A 17,658-nucleotide genomic window follows, 5' to 3' on the forward strand; every position below is an offset into this window, starting at 1 on the left:
TTTAGGATGGACTGGTTTTATCTCCTTGATGTCCCAAGAGACTCTCAAGAGTCTTCTCCAATACCACAGTTCAGAAGTATTAGTTTTCTTTATAGTCCAATTCTTACATCCACACATGACTACTGGAAAAACTATGGCTTTGACTAGATGGACCTTTGTCAGCAAAGTAATGTCTCTGCTTTTTAATATGCTATCTAGGTTGGTCATAACTTTTCTTCCAGGAAGCAAGCATCTTTTAATTTCATGACTGCAGTCACCATCTGCAGTGATTTTGGAGCCCCAAAAAATAAAGTCTGTCACTGTTTCCATTGTTTCCCCGTCTATTTGCTGTGAAGTAACGGGACCAGATGCCATGATCTTAGTTTTCTGAATGTTGAGCTTTAAGCCGACTTTGTCACTGTCTTCTTTGACTTTGATCAAGAGGCTCTTTAGCTCTTTTTCGCTTTCTGCCATGGGATGGTGTCATCTGCATATTGGAGGTTATTGATATTTCTCCCAGCAGTCTTGATTCCAGCTTGTGCTTTATCCAGTCCAGCGTTACCTGGGAATTAGATATTCCTAAAATATATTTTATTATTCTTGTTAGTTTCTTTGTTAATTTTTCTTTTTTTTAGTTTTTTTTCTTATAAGCACTCATTTATTACCACTTTATTCTGGAATAATTAATTTTATGCTTTTTTTCTCTCAGTTTTGTTGAGATGTAATTGGCGTTTAGCACTTTGTAAGTTTAAGATGCAAAGTCTAGTGATTTGATCTACATATATCGTGAAGTGGTGCCCACAGTAAATCTGCTGAGCATCCATGATCTTGAATAGATAAAACATCTCCAAAAAAGAAAGGCACGTTTTCTCCTCGTGCTGAGAACTCCTAGGGTCCGTCTCTCGGCAGCTCTCGTGTGGTGTGTCACAGCAGCGTCAGGGAAATGGTAGACGGAGCACCCTGCTGTCATCGCGCCCCCAGGCCTACGTGCTGAAGACGATGCCCCTTCATCCAGGCACCCCTCCCCCTGCCCCTGGCAGCCACAAATCTGATCTCGTTCTCTATGAGTCTGTTTGTTGTTGACGTACAGTTGGCCTGCAGCACTGTTAGTTCCTGTTATACAGCAGAGTGACTCACAGTGATCACCAGGCTTAATCTCGTTGTCATCTGTCACTGCACAGAGTTTACGTAGTGACTGACTGCACTCCCCACACGTTACACATCAGCTGCCTGATTCATTTATCTCGTAACGGGAGGCTTGTACCTCTCAGTCCCCTGCACTTATTTCATTAGTTCTCAAAAGTAGGCTCCTTGCCCATTTTAAATAAGTTGTACATACATGCATGCAAACATATTATGTATTAAAAAGGGAAAGGAAACTGTACAAGCTCAATTGTCATACACTGGTGTTACCTAAGGAACACTCTTCTCTAGTTGCCCCTTTTAAATTTCTAATTTTTGTTCAGGATCACAAATCTGTTGTGTCTTTGCAGTCTCGAGCCTTTCTCTGGCGTCACTGAACATGGGCGATAATGAGAGCTTGCACTCAGGGAAGAGGACCCCGAGGTGAGTCACAGCGCAGGTGTCTTCCTGAGAACATAGCGTTCTCAGTAAATGCACCATAATCATGGGCGGTTGTAAGCTTTGCTGACTAGGACAGTCTGAGTGTCTATAAAAAATACATACATGAAGAGGTCTATTCGTCTTTCAGTTTTTCCTTTTCGGTTGAGAGTAATGACATCGGTAGGATAGTGCCCGTAACTTGGCCAGCCGCTGCTGTGGTGGCTGTGTTACAGCCGAGCTTGAAGCGGAGCGTCCTCGTGTGCAGCGCGCCAGCCGCTCTAGGTTCCCCCTCTTGTGACTTAGGAAAGCTCCTTTGTACGCTCCCTCTTTCTCAAGGTTGTGTTGGGTTGGCCGAAAAGTTAGTTTGAGGTTTCAAACCACCTTATGGAAGAAAACAGAATGAAGTTTTTGACCAACCCAGTATATGTATTAGAAGCTAAAAATCAGTATTTCCTGGTCTTACGAAACATGTTATAACATAGCACCCATATAAAAAAAGGTTCCTAGTGAAGGTCGTCAGGTACTGTCGGTTGTCCTGTGGGAACCTCTGTCTGTCCTCCACAGGTACTCAGGGGGGTGCCCACTGAGGTCTCAGCTCTGCGGCTGTGAACACGACAGAATGACCGCCATCTTCTTCTTTTTAAGCCTCTGAGTTGAGTTTGGTTGGCACTCACCTTCGTCCTCCTGAGCCCCAGATGTTTCTCCTCTATATGGGACGTTACAGGGCATGTCTTATGTCATTCAGATCAGAGTCTGTAGAAGGCTTCTTATCTCCGAGCCGCTGTGGGAGCCGGAATGGCGAGAAGGACTGGGAGAACGCCTCCACCACGTCGTCCGTGGCCTCAGGGACAGAGTACACAGGTGAGTGCCCGCCCATCCTTGGGAAGCAGTTGGGCGGGGGCTGAGACGTGGTGCGGGGCGCGCTGCCCGCGGAGGGCCGATCGGAAACGGTGGCTAAGGCAGGCGGCCTCTTTCAGGTAAGTCAGTGTCTGTGATACGCTTCCAGTCAGTGGTGGCGACTTGTCCCAGTTCAATTAGCTTCAGAAAAATAGCAATAGCCCTCAGCCCTCAGCCCCCCGCTTCTCCCTTAGAAACCCTGCCCGTCTCTGTGTTGTAGTCTGGGTCTGGGGCTGTCTCAGTTTGATCTACAGAGGTCCCTCCGCCCCACATCAGTCATGAGTGCGGGGAACAGCTCGGCTCCGCCAAGTGCTTCCCCTCATGAGGGCCTTCAGGGTCTGGAGCAAGCGTTGAGAGGCTCTGAAAGATAAAGGAAGGCCTTAGGTCCAGGAAGGCACCTGGTCTCTCTCTGTTGGGGGAGGCGTTGTCGCAGGAGAAGCACGCAGAATACCATGTGGGTGAGAACTAAAGCAGCGAAGCAGAAGAGAAAATGGGAACGGCCGTGGAGAGGTAGGCGGGAGAGGTGACGGGGGCCCCCCCGCATCCCACTGGCATCCGGCTGACCCCCAAGTGGTCCCCGAAGGCCCAGGGGACAGAGCTTGCTGACTTCCCCAGAGTTGTTTCCTCCCTACCCTGTGGCTCCAGCCGGCCCAGCAGCCTGTAAGGTCAGTGCAACAGCCGTGTCTGCTGGCCCCGGGGGAGCCCAGACCTGCGGGGCTGTCAGACACACAGTGAACCTTCCAGGAATTACATGGCTGCAGGACCACTGGTAGCTCTGAGTCAGCCATGGTGGGAGTAATTTATTCCAGATACAGGTAAACATGACAAATCAGGGCTAATTGTTTTCTCTTCCAAAGAACTGGTTTCTCTGCATACTTACTGAAGGCCTCCTTGAGGAGGTGAGTGTGAGGGAGGAGGGGCCTTCTCAGGTGCCAGCATTCCAGGAAAGTGGCAGAAAGTGCTGCCCTCCAGGCCACCTCAGGAGGCTGGAGGAGACCACGAGTTGTAACCCCGCAGATAAAACTGTGTCCTGACGTAGCAGGGCAGAGCCTTCATGTTAGAGTTTGATCATGTGGAGACAATTGTATCATTTAATAATGCTACACAAATAGTACTAATAAGTAGTATTTCTGATTTAGCAAAGTTATTTTTACTGTTATTGTTATTAAATTCTTATAGGACCAAAGCTCTTCAAAGAACCCAGTGCAAAATCCAATAAGCACATAATACAAAATGCTTTAGCTCATTGCTGTTTGGCTGGAAAAGTAAATGAAGGTCAGAAGAAAAAAATACTGGAGGTAAGCATGTTTGCATGAAAGTTAGGTTGGGCAATGTCTTAAAATTGTAGGAATCTTCTCTTTCAATTCAAGAAAAAGCACTCCTTAGGGACTCCTAGAATTTCAGCCACATATGAAGGGTGTGTAACTATGTTTACATTATTAGACAGACTTAACTCTCAGATGGGATTCTGGAAGACTGCACATTTCATTCAAGACTAGGCATAGACTTAAGATGAAAATATAAAATTATAAAATAATTTCTTCCCCAGAGTCACTCAGTCACGTTTCATAAGCGTAGATTACGTGATTTGCCTTTTTTAAAATGGAGCTGTGTCACAAAGGAGATGGCCAGTGCCTGGCTGTCAGTGGTAGGGACTTAGCAGATCCTGCAGACCTTGAAGCTCCTCCAGGGTCTTGATTCCAGCACAGCCAGCAGGTCCTCAGCCGTGAGGGGCCTGCACACGCTTCAGTCCCAGCGTGCTGGGCTTGCATTACATGCCCCTCACTTTAGCTGCTTAGGAGTTTCTGTTTTAAATTACACGTCACGAAATGCAGCACAGCTATGTGAACGTTTCGTGTTCAGCAGAACGTTTAAGGGCTTTCATTGTTGTTTTGCTTTTGTTTGTGATCCTGAAGGAAATGGAGAAGTCAGATGCCAACAACTTCCTGATCTTGTTCCGGGACTCAGGCTGCCAGTTCCGGTCTCTGTACGCCTACTGCCCAGACACTGAAGAGATCAGTAAGCTGACTGGGATAGGCCCGAAGTCTGTCACCAAGAAGATGATCGAGGGCCTTTACAAGTACAATTCTGACAGGAAACAGTTCAGCCACATACCTGCTAAAACTCTCTCTGCCAGTGTTGACGCGATCACCATTCACAGCCATTTGTGGCAGGCCAAGAGGCCAGTGACGCCCAAAAAACTGCTACCCACTAAAGCATAGGAGCTGGGAGATACCTGCTTCTGAACGTTCATGGTAAGTTTGCACTTCATCCCTCCTGCCTATAGAAATCCTTTCTAATTGCCAACAGACTTCTAGTCATTGAAACTGGACGTTCAGCCCTGTTGTCATGACAACTGGAATGTAGACCGCAGTGCTGGAGACACACCGAGGTGACAGGTGATGGCGGGTGTCCGGCTCACTGGTGCAGGTTTGCCTGCTGGGTTCTCGATGCAGCAAAGTGCTGAGTTCTTGCACGCGCACACTAGTTGGCGTGTGGCCAGGATCATCGGCTGTGTGTTTTTGTTTGTTGGTTTTTTGTTTTTTTTTTACTTTTTAATGTACATGAGTGTCTTCAGATGGTTTATTTGGCTGTTTTTCTCCCCTGGGAGTTTGTTCCAGGATGACGTTTGTATTTGGTTTCATGTGGAGATCACAAGAGTAGGAAGTAGGCCTGCGGAGACACCTCGCGCCGTTCTTAGGACTCGGAGAGAAACACTAGTCCCGTGCTTCAGTAGTGTCAGCGCATTGGCCAAATGACCCTGCGAAGCACTTACAGGTCTGTGTTTATTATTCACTCAAGTATTAACGTTTTCCTATGAAACAAGAGGAGTTGTAAAGAGCTGCTGTAGTTCACTTGAAACCACGTGAGCTTAACCAAGAAGATGTTATAAGAAGTTGCTGATTAAATCAGAGCTGTTTTTACACCACTTCTGGCCAGCTCGGAATAATTTAGATTGTTCTTTTAACAAAAAGGCCTTCTGTCTCTTTTGAAGCATGTCACTTTATAAGCTGGCAGAAATGAGCGACACTTTTGAGTAGTCTGAGCCTGAAGATGGAGGACTTCCTGCCACATGCTCTCGAGAGGTCTTTCCGTTGTATTTATAACTGATGCAAAAGTTATATTTAGAGTTTTTAAACATGTACAAAGGGCTACGTTTTAATTTTAAAATAGCTTCACATTCTTTCACTGATTCTGAGTTTTTCTTCTTTTTCATCCTTTTCAAGTGGGACAGCCTAGATTAAGTACACATTTGAACTCTTCCCTGTGTGATTTTTGTTCCTTTAACAGTGCATACCAGAGGGTTAGTTGGGGAAAAACTTCATTCTCAGGAAAAGACTTGAATGATTCTGTGACCTTGTTATGTTTCAGTGTTGTGACAACATGTAAACTTAGACGGAAAGACAGTATTGTAGCGTATATGAGATGCATAGTCTGTTTTCTTTAATGGGAAGTAGAGACAAAAATATATACATTTCTCTAATTGAGTTCAGAGAAATTAACTAATATCTCATATGATGATGTATCCACTTATTTTTTAAAGAGAGTAGGAGTGAGGTGTTCCTGGACTGTACTTCTCTCTTATTATAAGGCCTTCGGCGTCAGTGCGTCTGGGCTATCAGCATCTTCTCAAACGCTGTCAATATTTTACTGTAATTTATGTTCTTATATTTATGTATATTTGTTTAAACTGTAAAAAAGAAAATTTCACAGATCTTTTTCCAGTACCTGTGCAAGAAGATAATGTGTGTAGCTCAGAACTATTTGTGATCTGCTGTTTGCATGTACAAGACCAGGATATATGTAACTCTTCTATTTTAAGTGTATACATACTGTGTATATAATATATGAAGATTAAAACTGAGGGATTGCACATTTTACCTTTCAGACCACCATTTCGGTCACAATTAGAAGGAAATGATTGTCAAATAGATTGACTAGTTTAAAAAAATAGTGAACCTAATCAAAATGTGGTAATAGTCAAAAGGAGAGTTAACAAGCCTTCAACATTACTAAATTTGTTCTTTTTAATCAACGAAATTGCCCTTATCAAAGCAGTCTTCTTGGTGATACTACTTGGCCATTAAATTTTTTTAAACTGAATGCAAGACAATGGAGGAAGTAACTGTGTGAAACCAGACAGGACCACCCTTTGTTCTCAAGTCTGCGTGTGCCCAGTGACGTCTGTAAGGTCTAAAGGTAGAATGTGAATACCGCCACAAGAGTTCCTTGCTCTCAGTATGATGGCTTACTTTATTCATGCGGAAGGAATATGGATATATTTAAGTCTGTGGATTTTTTTAAATTATGTTTTTAAAATTATACAAATGAGAATTATGCTATTTCGTAAAGTCTGGAGATAGTCATCAACTTATGGAAACACGTTGGTGCTTCTCCTCATTGGAGGCCACGTTGCTGGATACTTGCTCAGTTGAGTTTGCCAGACCCTTGTCGCCGTCACCAATGCGGCCTGTCAGGTTCTGCCGTGCGACAGGCGCTGGGAAGCTTTTCATCCCCCTCAGTTGTGTTATGACTGTTACAGTTCAGTTGGCTGTTTTTAAAGCCAAACCCAGCTTTTTAATTGTGGTTCCGTGGACACTTGGGGCGATGTACAGTGTCTGGTGTGCTGCCTGTCCGCGCGGGAGCGTGGCTTACAGGTTTTTTACGATGCTGTGCTGTAAGATACTGTCACATTTGCTGCTTCCTGGTGCAGTGTAGTTCTTCCCCTTTCATTTGAATAAAAGCATGGCACCGAACGTCCTTTTCTGTTTCTCGACTAAAATACGGGGTCTTGGGGCTAATATTTGAACCTGGGCAAACGCATCACTTGGTTTTCCTGTCTCTCAACCTCTGTTTAAATTGAACAAGTGAGGTATTCAGGAGAGGTGATTAATACTAGAAGTTGAATCCTGACTTAGTCAGTGTGGAAAGTCTGTCGCTGTCTGTTCTCAGCTCAGACGCTCTACACAGTGATGCAGAAACGTTTGTGCTCACCTTGCATTAATTTTGCCTGTATTTCTTCCTTTTTTTGGTGAATTGATCATTAAAATGCCAGAATTAACCCTCTGCGCCTCTACAAGTGAGTGTCTGCTGAGCTCGCCCAGCTCCGGCAGCAGTGGGAGCCAGGTCTCGACAATCATTCCATAAGCTTCGCTTTGATTTTGCAGATTCTCCTCATTCAGACCAGAGCACTTACAGAAAAACCTAACAAGTGTGTGAAGGGAAAGCGTTAGTCGCTCAGTCGTGTCCAACCCCGTGACCTCTGGACTGGAGCCCGCCAGGCTCCTCTGTCCATGGGATTCCCCAGGCGAGAGTACTGGAGAGGGGAACCATTCCCTTCTCCAGGGGGTCTTCCATGGATTGAAAACCCGCGTCTCCTGCATTGCAGGCAGGTTTTTTTTTACCACCTGAGCCACCAGGGAAACCCACCCCTACTTTCCAACTAAAGATAGTTTTGCCCTCAAAATAAGAGCGCTGCGGCGGCTTTTCTGGTGCAACGCCCTCTGGGTGGCGCACACTGTCCCTGGGGCCTGGGGGCAGCTCGAGCTTGCAGACTGCTATTACCTGAGGGTGGGCTGCTCCCCTCCTTTCTGGCCCCAGCTCTCCTGCACGCAGAGTCTCAGGGCTCTGCCCCAGGCCCTGCCCGCCCCTGCGCTTTCTGCCAGGCCTAGACACCTCCATACAACCTGGCCTCCCCACCACCACTGTCTGTCTCACCCCTCACCCAGAAGTTCACGGTCTTCCACAGCTCAGCCAGCTCAGAAACCAGTCCTCGACCTTCTGGACAGGTCCTCGCCCCCAGCAGCCGCCAGCCACCGAGGCCAAGCCTTTGAGGGCCTCCCTCCCTTCTCTCCGGTCCAGCACCGAGGCACCCGGGCCAGGAGTCCCCGCACATTGCACCCCCCTAGCCTCCATCCACCTCAACCCCTGCCCGAGTCGCCAGGACGTCTCTTCTGCAGGGGGGACCGGGGTCCCGATGCCCCTGCACCCCTGCAGAAGCCCGGCTCAGCCCGGCTGTGACTGAAGTCCTCCCGGGCCTACCCGGCCCGGTCACAGCAGCTGGCAGGGGAATCCCCAGTAGACACTGAAACTCAGGCATGTGTGGCATTTCGAGATAAGTCACAAAGTCGCTGTGAGAAAAACCCAGCCATCAGGACCTTCTCAGGTTCCCCGGCTCCTCACGTTTGTGCCGAGTTGGGAGGGTGACCCCAGACGTCGCCCGTTCACCACAGTGCCCGGACACAGCCTCAAGGCCGACCTGGCCGCACTGGGATGGTGCCGGGTCTGCGCTAAAACGTGCTCCCCAGTAAGGTGGGGGCGGCTGGAGAGCAAGCACCCCGTCGTCGTCGTCGTCGTCTTGTCTTTTGTTCACTGACAGGCGGGGTGTCCGCCCTGCTAGGATGGGCAGCATGGCGTGGGGAGGGCAGGGTCGGGCAGGACCCAGGCAGGAAGGGCAGGCTCACGGCAGCGAAGGGGCTGGCCCCCGCCCCGCGCCCCCTCCCAGCCGCCAGTCCTGCTTCGGTGACCAGAGGCGGGCTGAGACCACTGGGAAGTGCTGGCAAGCAACCCTTGTGGGCTGAGTAATCACCACCCAGACCTGCAACTTCCTCTCCAAACACGCCCTGGGGCCCTGTCCTGCCAGGGGACTTCCCTGCTGCTCTCCTCTCGGGTTCCTGCCGCCTCGGGCTCCAGCCCCGAAGCAGGAGATGGAATCTCACTTTCCTTGAAAGCCACCCTCTTCCTCTCACCCCTGACCCGCCGCCCCCAGGCCAGCAGTGAGGTTGCGGCCCTGAGACACTTTCACTCTGAGTCACCAAAGCACTTCCCCAGGGACGCTGAGCCGTCCTACCCCTTCCCAGCCGCAGGTCTCGTTTGTCCCTGAGAGTTTCTGAAACCCTGCTCCACCCCTGGCACCCAGGGTGGGGCCGGCCCTGGGCTGGGGAGCCTGCGGTGGCGGGGGTGGGGGCGGGACCACTGCCGGCCTTCCCCGACACCCTTCCCCGCTCCACATGCCGGCACACGTGCGCGCACAGCCGCATACACACGCGCGTGCACATACACGGAGGGCTCGGGAGCGTGGTATGTGAGGAAGCACCCCCGGTCAATGGCCATGAGTGAAGGCAAGGCCCCCGTTTCTAGCGCCCTCGCCGTCCAAAGGCTGAGGACACACCCGCCTCTGCCACCACGGGCCGCAGGCCCGCGTGCTGCCACCAGCTCATGCCTCGGCCCGCTCAGCTCTGCAGCAGAAGCCCCCTCACCTGTGGCACTCACCACCGAGACCCCAGCCCCAGGGACCTGCGCTGGCCCAAACCAAAAGCCCCCAGGTGGGGATGACCTCTCAGGAGGTATCCAGGACAATCTCAGACCATGCACCCACTGTAAGCAGAGACACCTGGGGCGGGGGAGTGGGGAGACAGGGCAGCCCAGCCTGCAGCTCCCCAGGGGGGGCAGGGCTGGACTGGGGTGCAGAGCTGCTGTGGGGGTGTTCCCCCCCCCCCCCCCCGCTGTCCACGGGATCCTCCCCTGTCACTCAGGCCCTCTCCTGCCTGCTCTGAGACGGGAGCTGGAGCCCAGCTGCACGTGGCAGTCAAGCTCTAAAGTGGACATGGACGCCAGCCTCTCCCACCAACAACCCCACCTGTTTGTTCACTGAACACACGCAGACACGAGGACACAGCATGGTGGGTGTGTGCACAGTGAACTCAACATCATGGCACAGCGGGGTTCCTACAAATAGCTTTAATGTAATGGTGTTGGAAAAGTTAGAAATCTAAAAAAAAAACAAACCATTTATGTGGATTTAAAAAGATGATACAAACTTCTAACAAGAAGATTGAAGGGGCCTCCCTGGTGGTCCAGTGGCTGACTCTGCACCCGCAGTGCAGGGGGCTCAGGCCCCACCCCTGGCCGGGAACCAGATCCCGCAAGCCTCGTCTTAAGACCCAGTGCAGCCCAATAAATACATTCAAAAAATAAAGTGACTGTTTCTAGATCATCAAAGAGAAAGTAACATTCTAAACTCTGAAATTGCTTAGAGCAACGAATTCCACTATGAAAAAGTAAAACAAAAATTTTAAATAGCTAAGGGAAAAAGTCTGGAAAGGTACTTGAACCAAATGGAATAATGATTTATTCTAAATAAATAGTTGATACAAATTATTAGACACATAAAAGATTGTAATAGACAAATGTGTGAAGGACATAATTAGTTCACATGAGAGGAATTACATCTGGAAACATTTTCAGTCTTACTGTTTTCAAAGAAATGTAAATTGAAGTGAGTTACCACTTTACCTCATTACCTGTTAAAGTGGAAAGACATTTTACCAATGAGTATCTCTAAAAGACTGTGTTGAAGCTATGCTCTCCTATGATGCCAATTAGCGATCATTGCAAGCAATTGTATCAAGCCACAAAAAATTTGATAGCCTTTGTCCTTCACAAAGGCGTTTATACTCAGAGAACAGTATGAAGAAAAAAGTGGTAAGTGCTGTTATTTATTACAAATTTGTATAAATAATAATACTGCAAAAAAAATACTACAACCAACCTAAATGACCAAAGCAAAGGAATCGGAAGATTCAGCAACATAGGAAACCGTGGATTTGCATTACTTGAGACAGGCAGCCTGAAACTGCACCATCTGGCTGCAAACTCGCCTCTGAAGCAGGTGTGCGAGGAATACGGACATGGAGGATATCTGAGACGCGATGTCGACAAAACGGAAAACTTAAGAGCAACGGGACTACAGACGAATTCTGTTTTGAAAATGTCCTTCACTGGTTGGAAGGTTCACCGGTGTGTCGTGCTGCCGGAGGGCCAGAACGCCTTTTCTTATTTCACATTCTGCGCTGTGACCAAGGCTTTCGTGATGAAGAAGGCGAGAGAACTTTCAAAATTTTCCCCAAAGAGTTAAAGATGATCGGACAGAAAAACCAACATTAAGGGGGACAGTGGTAAGAGCTTAAATATACAGCCCATAAAGGGGTTGGGAAGGAAAAACCTCCTCCTAGAGACCATCTAGTTCAAAGCCCTGGATGCTCCTGTGTTTGTATTCTCATCTCACACAGGCCTGTGCCAAGCACAGTGACAGGGAGCCCTGTTCACGAACCCAGGAGCTGATGAGCCTGTGCTCGGGGCAAGGCTGACCCAGCTCACCAGGCCACTCTCCTTCTGGACGGCCGGAGCCCCGGGGGCCTAGGAGGGCCCTGGGGTGCGACTGGAGAGAGGCAGGCCGTCTCCTCCCTGCGGGCTCCATGCTCGTCTGCAGGGGCCTGGACTCTCAGCTCACTAGGATGAGACGCCACGAGGGGACTGGTTCCAGCCCTTGAGGGGGCGGAGAGGCCAGCATCATGGATTTGGCTTTGATCACTGAAGCCAGGCTGGGCACGTGGCAGGCCAGGCCCCCGTGGCTTCCTGCCGCCCAGAGAAAGGTAGAAAGGCCCGCCACCCAGGCCCCAGCAGAGAGAATCTGCCGCGCACTCGGGACCACAAGGCCACGGCCCCGGAAGCGTGAGGCCTGATGTTTCTAATAAACAGCCCAGGTCTGCCCCCCCTCCAGCCCTGCTTCCACGGCCCTCTTGGTGCCCTGCTGCTCTTCTCGTCCACCTGCGGCAGCTGGGCGTTCATCTCGAGCTTTCAGAACCGCACACGCCCCGGGCCTGGGCTGCCGTGTGCCCAGGAGGCATGGGGCCTGTCCCCAGCTGCCCCTGGCGGCCCCCACGTGTCCCCACTCAGGCGAGGCAGCGCAGCCGGGGCTGGCCTTCCAGGGGCAGAGGCTGCAGGGCCTCCCAGGACAAGAGTGTCCTTCGCCAGCAGCCTGACCAAACCTGAGAAGGCAGCCCACCGGTCTCCACCCTGCGAGTGGGGGTCTTCAGGGAAGACCCAGGCCTGGGGGTGGGGAGGGCAGGCCAAAGGCCGCCTGAGCCCGGCCTCGGCCCTCGACAGCCTTTCCCATCGTGCAGTAACCCCTGCTGGGGACAGTGTGCTCACACCCCTCCTGCCCCTTGGCATTTTCTTCCCCCGGGTGTCTCACAGACAGAGGAGCTGTAGCTAGGGAGACATGATGTCCCCGTCTGCTCGGCCGAGGCCAGCCTGATGGCCCAGGTCAACGGTCGTTAATGCTGCTTTCGCCCTCAGAAGGGCCTGGCGTGGAGGAATTATTCCGTCACCCATCTCCAATCAACACAGAACAGAACACACACACACACACACACACACACACACACGCCTCTCTGCGGCCCCGGCCTCAGTGGACTGATGGGCGGACGGTGCCTGCGTCGTTTCCCGCCGGCCGCTCAGGCCTGCCCGCCTGCTCGGCTACGAGAGCCCCGCGCCTCGGGCCTCTGGGGTGGGTCTGCTCCTCTCTGTCCCCACTGCCGGTCCACTGTCTGACACTCCCTGTCCCCTGCACACGCAACGGCAGCCTACCTCGGGGCTCCGCTGTGGCCTCTGCGTGTCCCTCCACAGCTTGGCACTGCCTTGCCCTGGGGGCGCAGGTGGGCTCTGCCCCCTCCGCGTGTCCAGGGGCCTCTCAGTCCCCACCTCGGGTGCCGGGTGCCGGGAAAGACTCAGGACTTCCTCCTCAATCAGAGGGGCTGCCCCCTCCTCCAAGCTCCAGGGGGACTTCGTTAACCTTCACACCAGGACGTGTGACCTCTGGCACGCCGGCCACTGCACGTGGGACACACAGATCTGTCTCTGGGGCCTGATTAGTGACCCTCCAAGGTCAAAACCGGCATCTCCTGTGACACCCGAAACGGGGCCTGCCACACGGAGGCGCTTGCTGTAACAGGGCTGAACGGAATAAAATGGAAAAATAACCCGCCTCGAATTTTTAACGCCAGATGACCCAACCGCTCATCCACTCCTGGTGACAATGAGGCACGGCTCTGTGGAGGACTCACTGTCACAGCTCACTGCAGCAGCTCTCGGGAGGACGTGCTAAGAGGAGCTGGGGCCCGACTGAATGCCCAGCATCCTCGGGAACCCTGCCCCCATCCTGTCCCTGGCCCACTGCCTCCTCCAAGGCCAGGCTACATGCCCACCCTTCTCTGAATCCTTCCTGCCTCTCGGTCCACAAGGGATCCTGTCCTCCTCTGAAACTCCCGACTCCTGGTTGAGGACAACGCCTCTGCCGCTGAGTCCTGCTCCATCTTGCGCTCCGAGCCTAGCACCCATAGGCTCCATAGGTAGGTTCTGCCCAGGAAGGAAGGTGGGGAAGGGCTGGGGTCTAGATTCCAGGCTTTGCTGCCTCATCTGGACAGGCTGACCCTCCCTCTTCAGGTGCAAACCCTCCCCGTGGCTCCCTGAGAACCTGAGCTGGTCAGAAATGCCACCCTGGGCTAAGACACCAGACCCAGCAGCTCAGGGAGCTAACGCCATCGGAGAGTCTGGTATTCAGCCCCTGACTGTAGGGAGGCCCCCAAGTGCAGGCTCCCTCCACCCGCCGGCTCTGCAAAGAGGCCAGGGGAATCTTGGCAGCTGGCACCTCCTTGGGGAAAATCCTAAGATAGAGACAGACAGTAGCCGGGAGCCAAGAAGGGGTGAGAGGGACTGACGCTCTGAGCGCCTGTTCTACCGGGCCTCCCTGCCCTGAAACCGTTGACACTCCTAGTTAAAATAAAACCAGTGACTGATGAGGGACAGGTCAGGCTCCCACGGGAGGCAGGGCGGAGATCCAGCCGAGAGCTTTTCTTCCAAAGACCCAGCTGGGAAGCCACGTCCCCCGCCCTCCGCCCCACCGCGAATCTCGCCCCCCTCTCTTCCCAGGCACCCGCCCCTCCCCCGCCCCCACCCTTTCCTGCCCACCCATTCGCCTCGGCCCGCGGCGGCAGGAAGGGAGGTGCTGGGCTGGGCACGGGCCGTGAAGAGCCACCTTCCCTCTTGGCCCCGCGTCTGCCACCCGGCGTCCCCGGCCATGCGCCCCACGGAGCCCTGGAGCCCCAGCGCGGGGACGGCGCCCTGGGACTATTACTCGGGGTCGGGCGCACCGGGCGAGCTGGAGCCGGAGGAGTTGTGTGCGGCGCGGGACCTGCCCTACAGCCACGCCTACATCCCTGCGCTCTACCTGGCGGCCTTCGCCGTGGGCCTGCCGGGCAACGCCTTCGTGCTGTGGCTGCTGTCCGGGGCGCGCGGCCCGCGGCGGCTCGTGGACACCTTCGTGCAGCACCTGGCGGCCGCCGACCTGGGCTTCCTGCTCACGCTGCCGCTGTGGGCCGCGGCGGCGGCGCGGGGTGGCCGCTGGCCCTTCGGCGAGGGCCTGTGTAAGCTCAGCAGCTTCGCGCTGGCCGGCACGCGCTGCGCGGGCGCCCTGCTGCTGGCCGGCCTCAGCGTGGACCGCTACCTGGCCGTGGGCCGCCCGCTGGCCGCGCGCTCCCCGCGCTCCCGGCGCTGCGCGCTGGCCGCCTGCGCGGGCGTGTGGGCCGCGGCGCTGGCCGCCGGCCTGCCGTCGCTGGCCTTCCGCCGCCTGCGGCCGCTGCCCGGCGGGGGCCTCGGCAGCCAGTGCGGGGAGGAGCCGTCGGACGCCTTCCAGGGCCTGAGCCTGCTGCTGCTGCTGCTGACCCTGGTGCTGCCCCTGGCCGTCACCGTCGTCTGCTACTGCCGCGTGTCGCGCCGTCTGCGCGGGCCGCCGCACCTGGGCCGCGCCCGGAGCCGCTCGCTGCGCATCATCTTGGCTGTCGAGGGCGCCTTCGTGGGCTCCTGGCTGCCCTTCTGCGCCCTACGCGCCGTCTTCCACCTGGCGAGCCTGGGCGCGCTGCCGCTGCCCTGCCACTTGCTGCTGGCGCTGCGCTGGGGCCTCACCGTCGCCACCTGCCTGGCCTTCGTCAACAGCTGCGCCAACCCGCTCATCTACCTGCTGCTGGACCGCTCGTTCCGCGCGCAGCTGCGGCAGCGCGGGGCCTGCGGGCGCGCCGACCGCCCGGCGCGCTGGAGCAGCTCGGCGTCATCACTCTCCGGCGACGACGGCTCCCCGTTCAGGAGCCCGGCCCGCGCGGGCGGCCGAGCCCAGACGGCGAGCGCCCCCAAGGCTGTCGGCCCATAGCTGCTCGGCCCGCGGGCTGCGGGTGGCGCAGGGAAGCGAAGCGGGCCGCCCCCCACCGCCGCCTGCCTCCCCACCTCCCCGAGCGCAGCGGACTGCTTCGCCGGGTGCGCGGGGCCTCCCGGGGTCTCCCTCACGAGCTTTCCCAAAATCTCAGCTCTTCCAGCGTCCCCCCCCCCCTCCACCCCCGGCCCGGCTCCCGAGACCCGCTCTCCTCCTGCTCCGCCCAGTGCGCACCTGAGCTTTGTCTCCAGCGCAGTAAACGTCCTGCGAGATGGACCTGCCACACCGACCCGGGCTCGGAAAGGGAAGTGGCCTCCCTGCTCTGCGCCCTGGGAGAGACGCCCAGAGGCCACTCTCGTCTCGGCGGCCCGTTACCTTTGGTCCCTACAGTTGCCATTGCCTGCTGAGAAATACCTTCTCCAAGCCGAACTCTCTGGCTCCTCTCCAAAGAATCCCGGACCTTTGCGCTCTGCCGTCTTGGTGGCTGTGCTGGGTCACGCGTCCGCATCTTCAATTTCAACACTCACCACAACGTGGGGAGCACGGTGCTGTCGCGCTCACCCCTTCCTGCTGCCAGCGACCCCAGGAGGCCCATCCTTCATCTCCCCAGCTCCCAAGAAGCCGCAGGACTCACCCAGGACTTGGGCGGGTGCCTCCCTGCAGACAGAGGGTTCCAGCATCTGTCCCCGGGCACTCGGATGCTCTGACCGGCTGGGACACTGGGCCCCGCAGTGTGAGTTCCCCTTTCTCAATAAACACTTGCTGCCCTCACCCGACAGCTGTGTCTGCCTTTACTTGAGTGTAAGGGACTGAAATGAGTGTGAGGGGGCCACTTGATCACTGGGTCAGACAAAACTCAATCCAGGAGTTGAGGCTGACCTCAAAGCGGTGGGGATTTGGTGTCAAGTTGGGCTAAGAACAGTGGCCCCACCGTGGGCCCCCGGGGAGGGCAGCCTGTCTTCTCTTCTTCCTATTTTAAAGGATGTTTCCCATTTTGGAGGTTTCAGAGAGAGAGGGAGGGGAAAAAGACTGGAGCGCAGCTGCCAGCCAGGTGTCACTTCAAAGCGGAAGTGTGGCGTTGTGGCTGTCAAATCCTGGTGGAGCTTTCTCCTCACTCCCTTTGGGCCCGTCCAGGACAAATGCTGAAGGGCGTCCGTGTTCTGAGTCTGTGGCATCCTTGGGGGTTTCTGGAGGGGTTGGGAATTCAGCCTTTATATTTTAAGCAGATATGGCCTAAAGAAACGTCAGTCAGTGCAGGAAAGAACTCAGAAATTCTCCTGGAGAGCCGATCTCACCAGGCCTGCTCCAGGCATGGAGGGCAGCCTTTGGGGCCGTTGGGTTAGAGCAGACTCACACCGCCCATCTGCTGCCCTAGGAGGTAACACTGGGAAGAAACACACCCAGGCCTGTCCCCCCACACCTCAAGGGAGGCAGGCCTTGCAGCCGTGGGGTCACCGGGCTGGCAGGACTGATTCCAGACGCTTCAGTCTTGGAGAGGTCAGTGCACCGTGGCCCTTCGGACCCTCCCCGTCACTCTCTGAGACAAGAAATGACCGAGTCACATGCCGAGGCCCCAGCTCACAGCAGAGCTGCTCTCCTGGGCTGTTCCAACGAAGCCCCCATCTTAAGGCCTGCCACCTTGCTTCTCCCGATTTGCTGGTACACCAAGCTCCCCAAAGACAGACGGAAAGGAAGCTTCTCCACCTCCAACCCCCTACCTCACCAGAAGTTATCAAAACTCAGCATTTCCCTCCCACTGCTGGGAGACTGGAAAATGCTGGTAAGCGAAACAAAAAAGAGGGTAACGACTGCTCAAGTTAAGCACACACCCACGCACTTCAAGCCTGGAGGACATAAAATCATTGTTAGCATTGGTGCTGTTGGTGCAAAACATTAGGAACCGCAGAGTGCTTTGGGTAAAACCACCTTTTGTTTCTTTCTTTCTCTGGCACAAGCTAAGTGCCATGGGTGTCTCTTCTCAACTAACGGGAAGCCGTCTGTTTTCTGTCTGTCTCTCGCATCAGAACGTGAGCTCCATAAGTCAAGGGAGGATGTCTGCCCCTGCTGTGGCCCCTGTGCCTGGTGGGGAAGGGGACATGCATGAAGCACCTGTCGGGGGAGTGACCGTTATGATCCCGTTGTAATATGAAATCGTAAGAAACGGTGGGAAGGGT

General features: G+C 54.2%; 2 protein-coding genes across 3 annotated transcripts in view; both read left to right on the forward strand.

The window, feature by feature from the left end:
* The window catches only part of CAMSAP2 (calmodulin regulated spectrin associated protein family member 2), a 96,923-nt gene extending 89,435 nt beyond the window's left edge, over positions 1 to 7,488 (forward strand). For both annotated transcript variants that reach the window (XM_052653600.1, XM_052653601.1), the window contains 4 exons: positions 1,473 to 1,545; positions 2,288 to 2,403; positions 3,619 to 3,737; positions 4,356 to 7,488. In XM_052653600.1, coding sequence (XP_052509560.1) covers positions 1,473 to 1,545; positions 2,288 to 2,403; positions 3,619 to 3,737; positions 4,356 to 4,661 — 614 coding nt within the window. In that variant the 3' untranslated portion in view covers positions 4,662 to 7,488. The remainder of the gene's footprint in view (positions 1 to 1,472; positions 1,546 to 2,287; positions 2,404 to 3,618; positions 3,738 to 4,355) is intronic.
* A 6,871-nt stretch (positions 7,489 to 14,359) lies between these two features.
* On the forward strand, positions 14,360 to 15,484 carry GPR25 (G protein-coupled receptor 25). Its single transcript, XM_052654273.1, has one exon. The coding sequence runs from the start codon at positions 14,360 to 14,362 to the stop codon at positions 15,482 to 15,484; it is 1,125 nt and encodes a 374-aa protein (XP_052510233.1).
* The last annotated feature ends 2,174 nt before the right edge of the window (positions 15,485 to 17,658 follow it).

Source organism: Budorcas taxicolor, chromosome 16 (assembly GCF_023091745.1).
Source record: "Budorcas taxicolor isolate Tak-1 chromosome 16, Takin1.1, whole genome shotgun sequence".
NCBI classification, from domain to species: domain Eukaryota; kingdom Metazoa; phylum Chordata; class Mammalia; order Artiodactyla; family Bovidae; genus Budorcas; species Budorcas taxicolor.

What these genes read in the sequence shown, in the direction of transcription:
- GPR25 (XM_052654273.1), top strand. Translation starts at nt 14,360, where the DNA reads ATGCGCCCCACGGAGCCCTGGAGCCCCAGCGCGGGGACGGCGCCCTGG.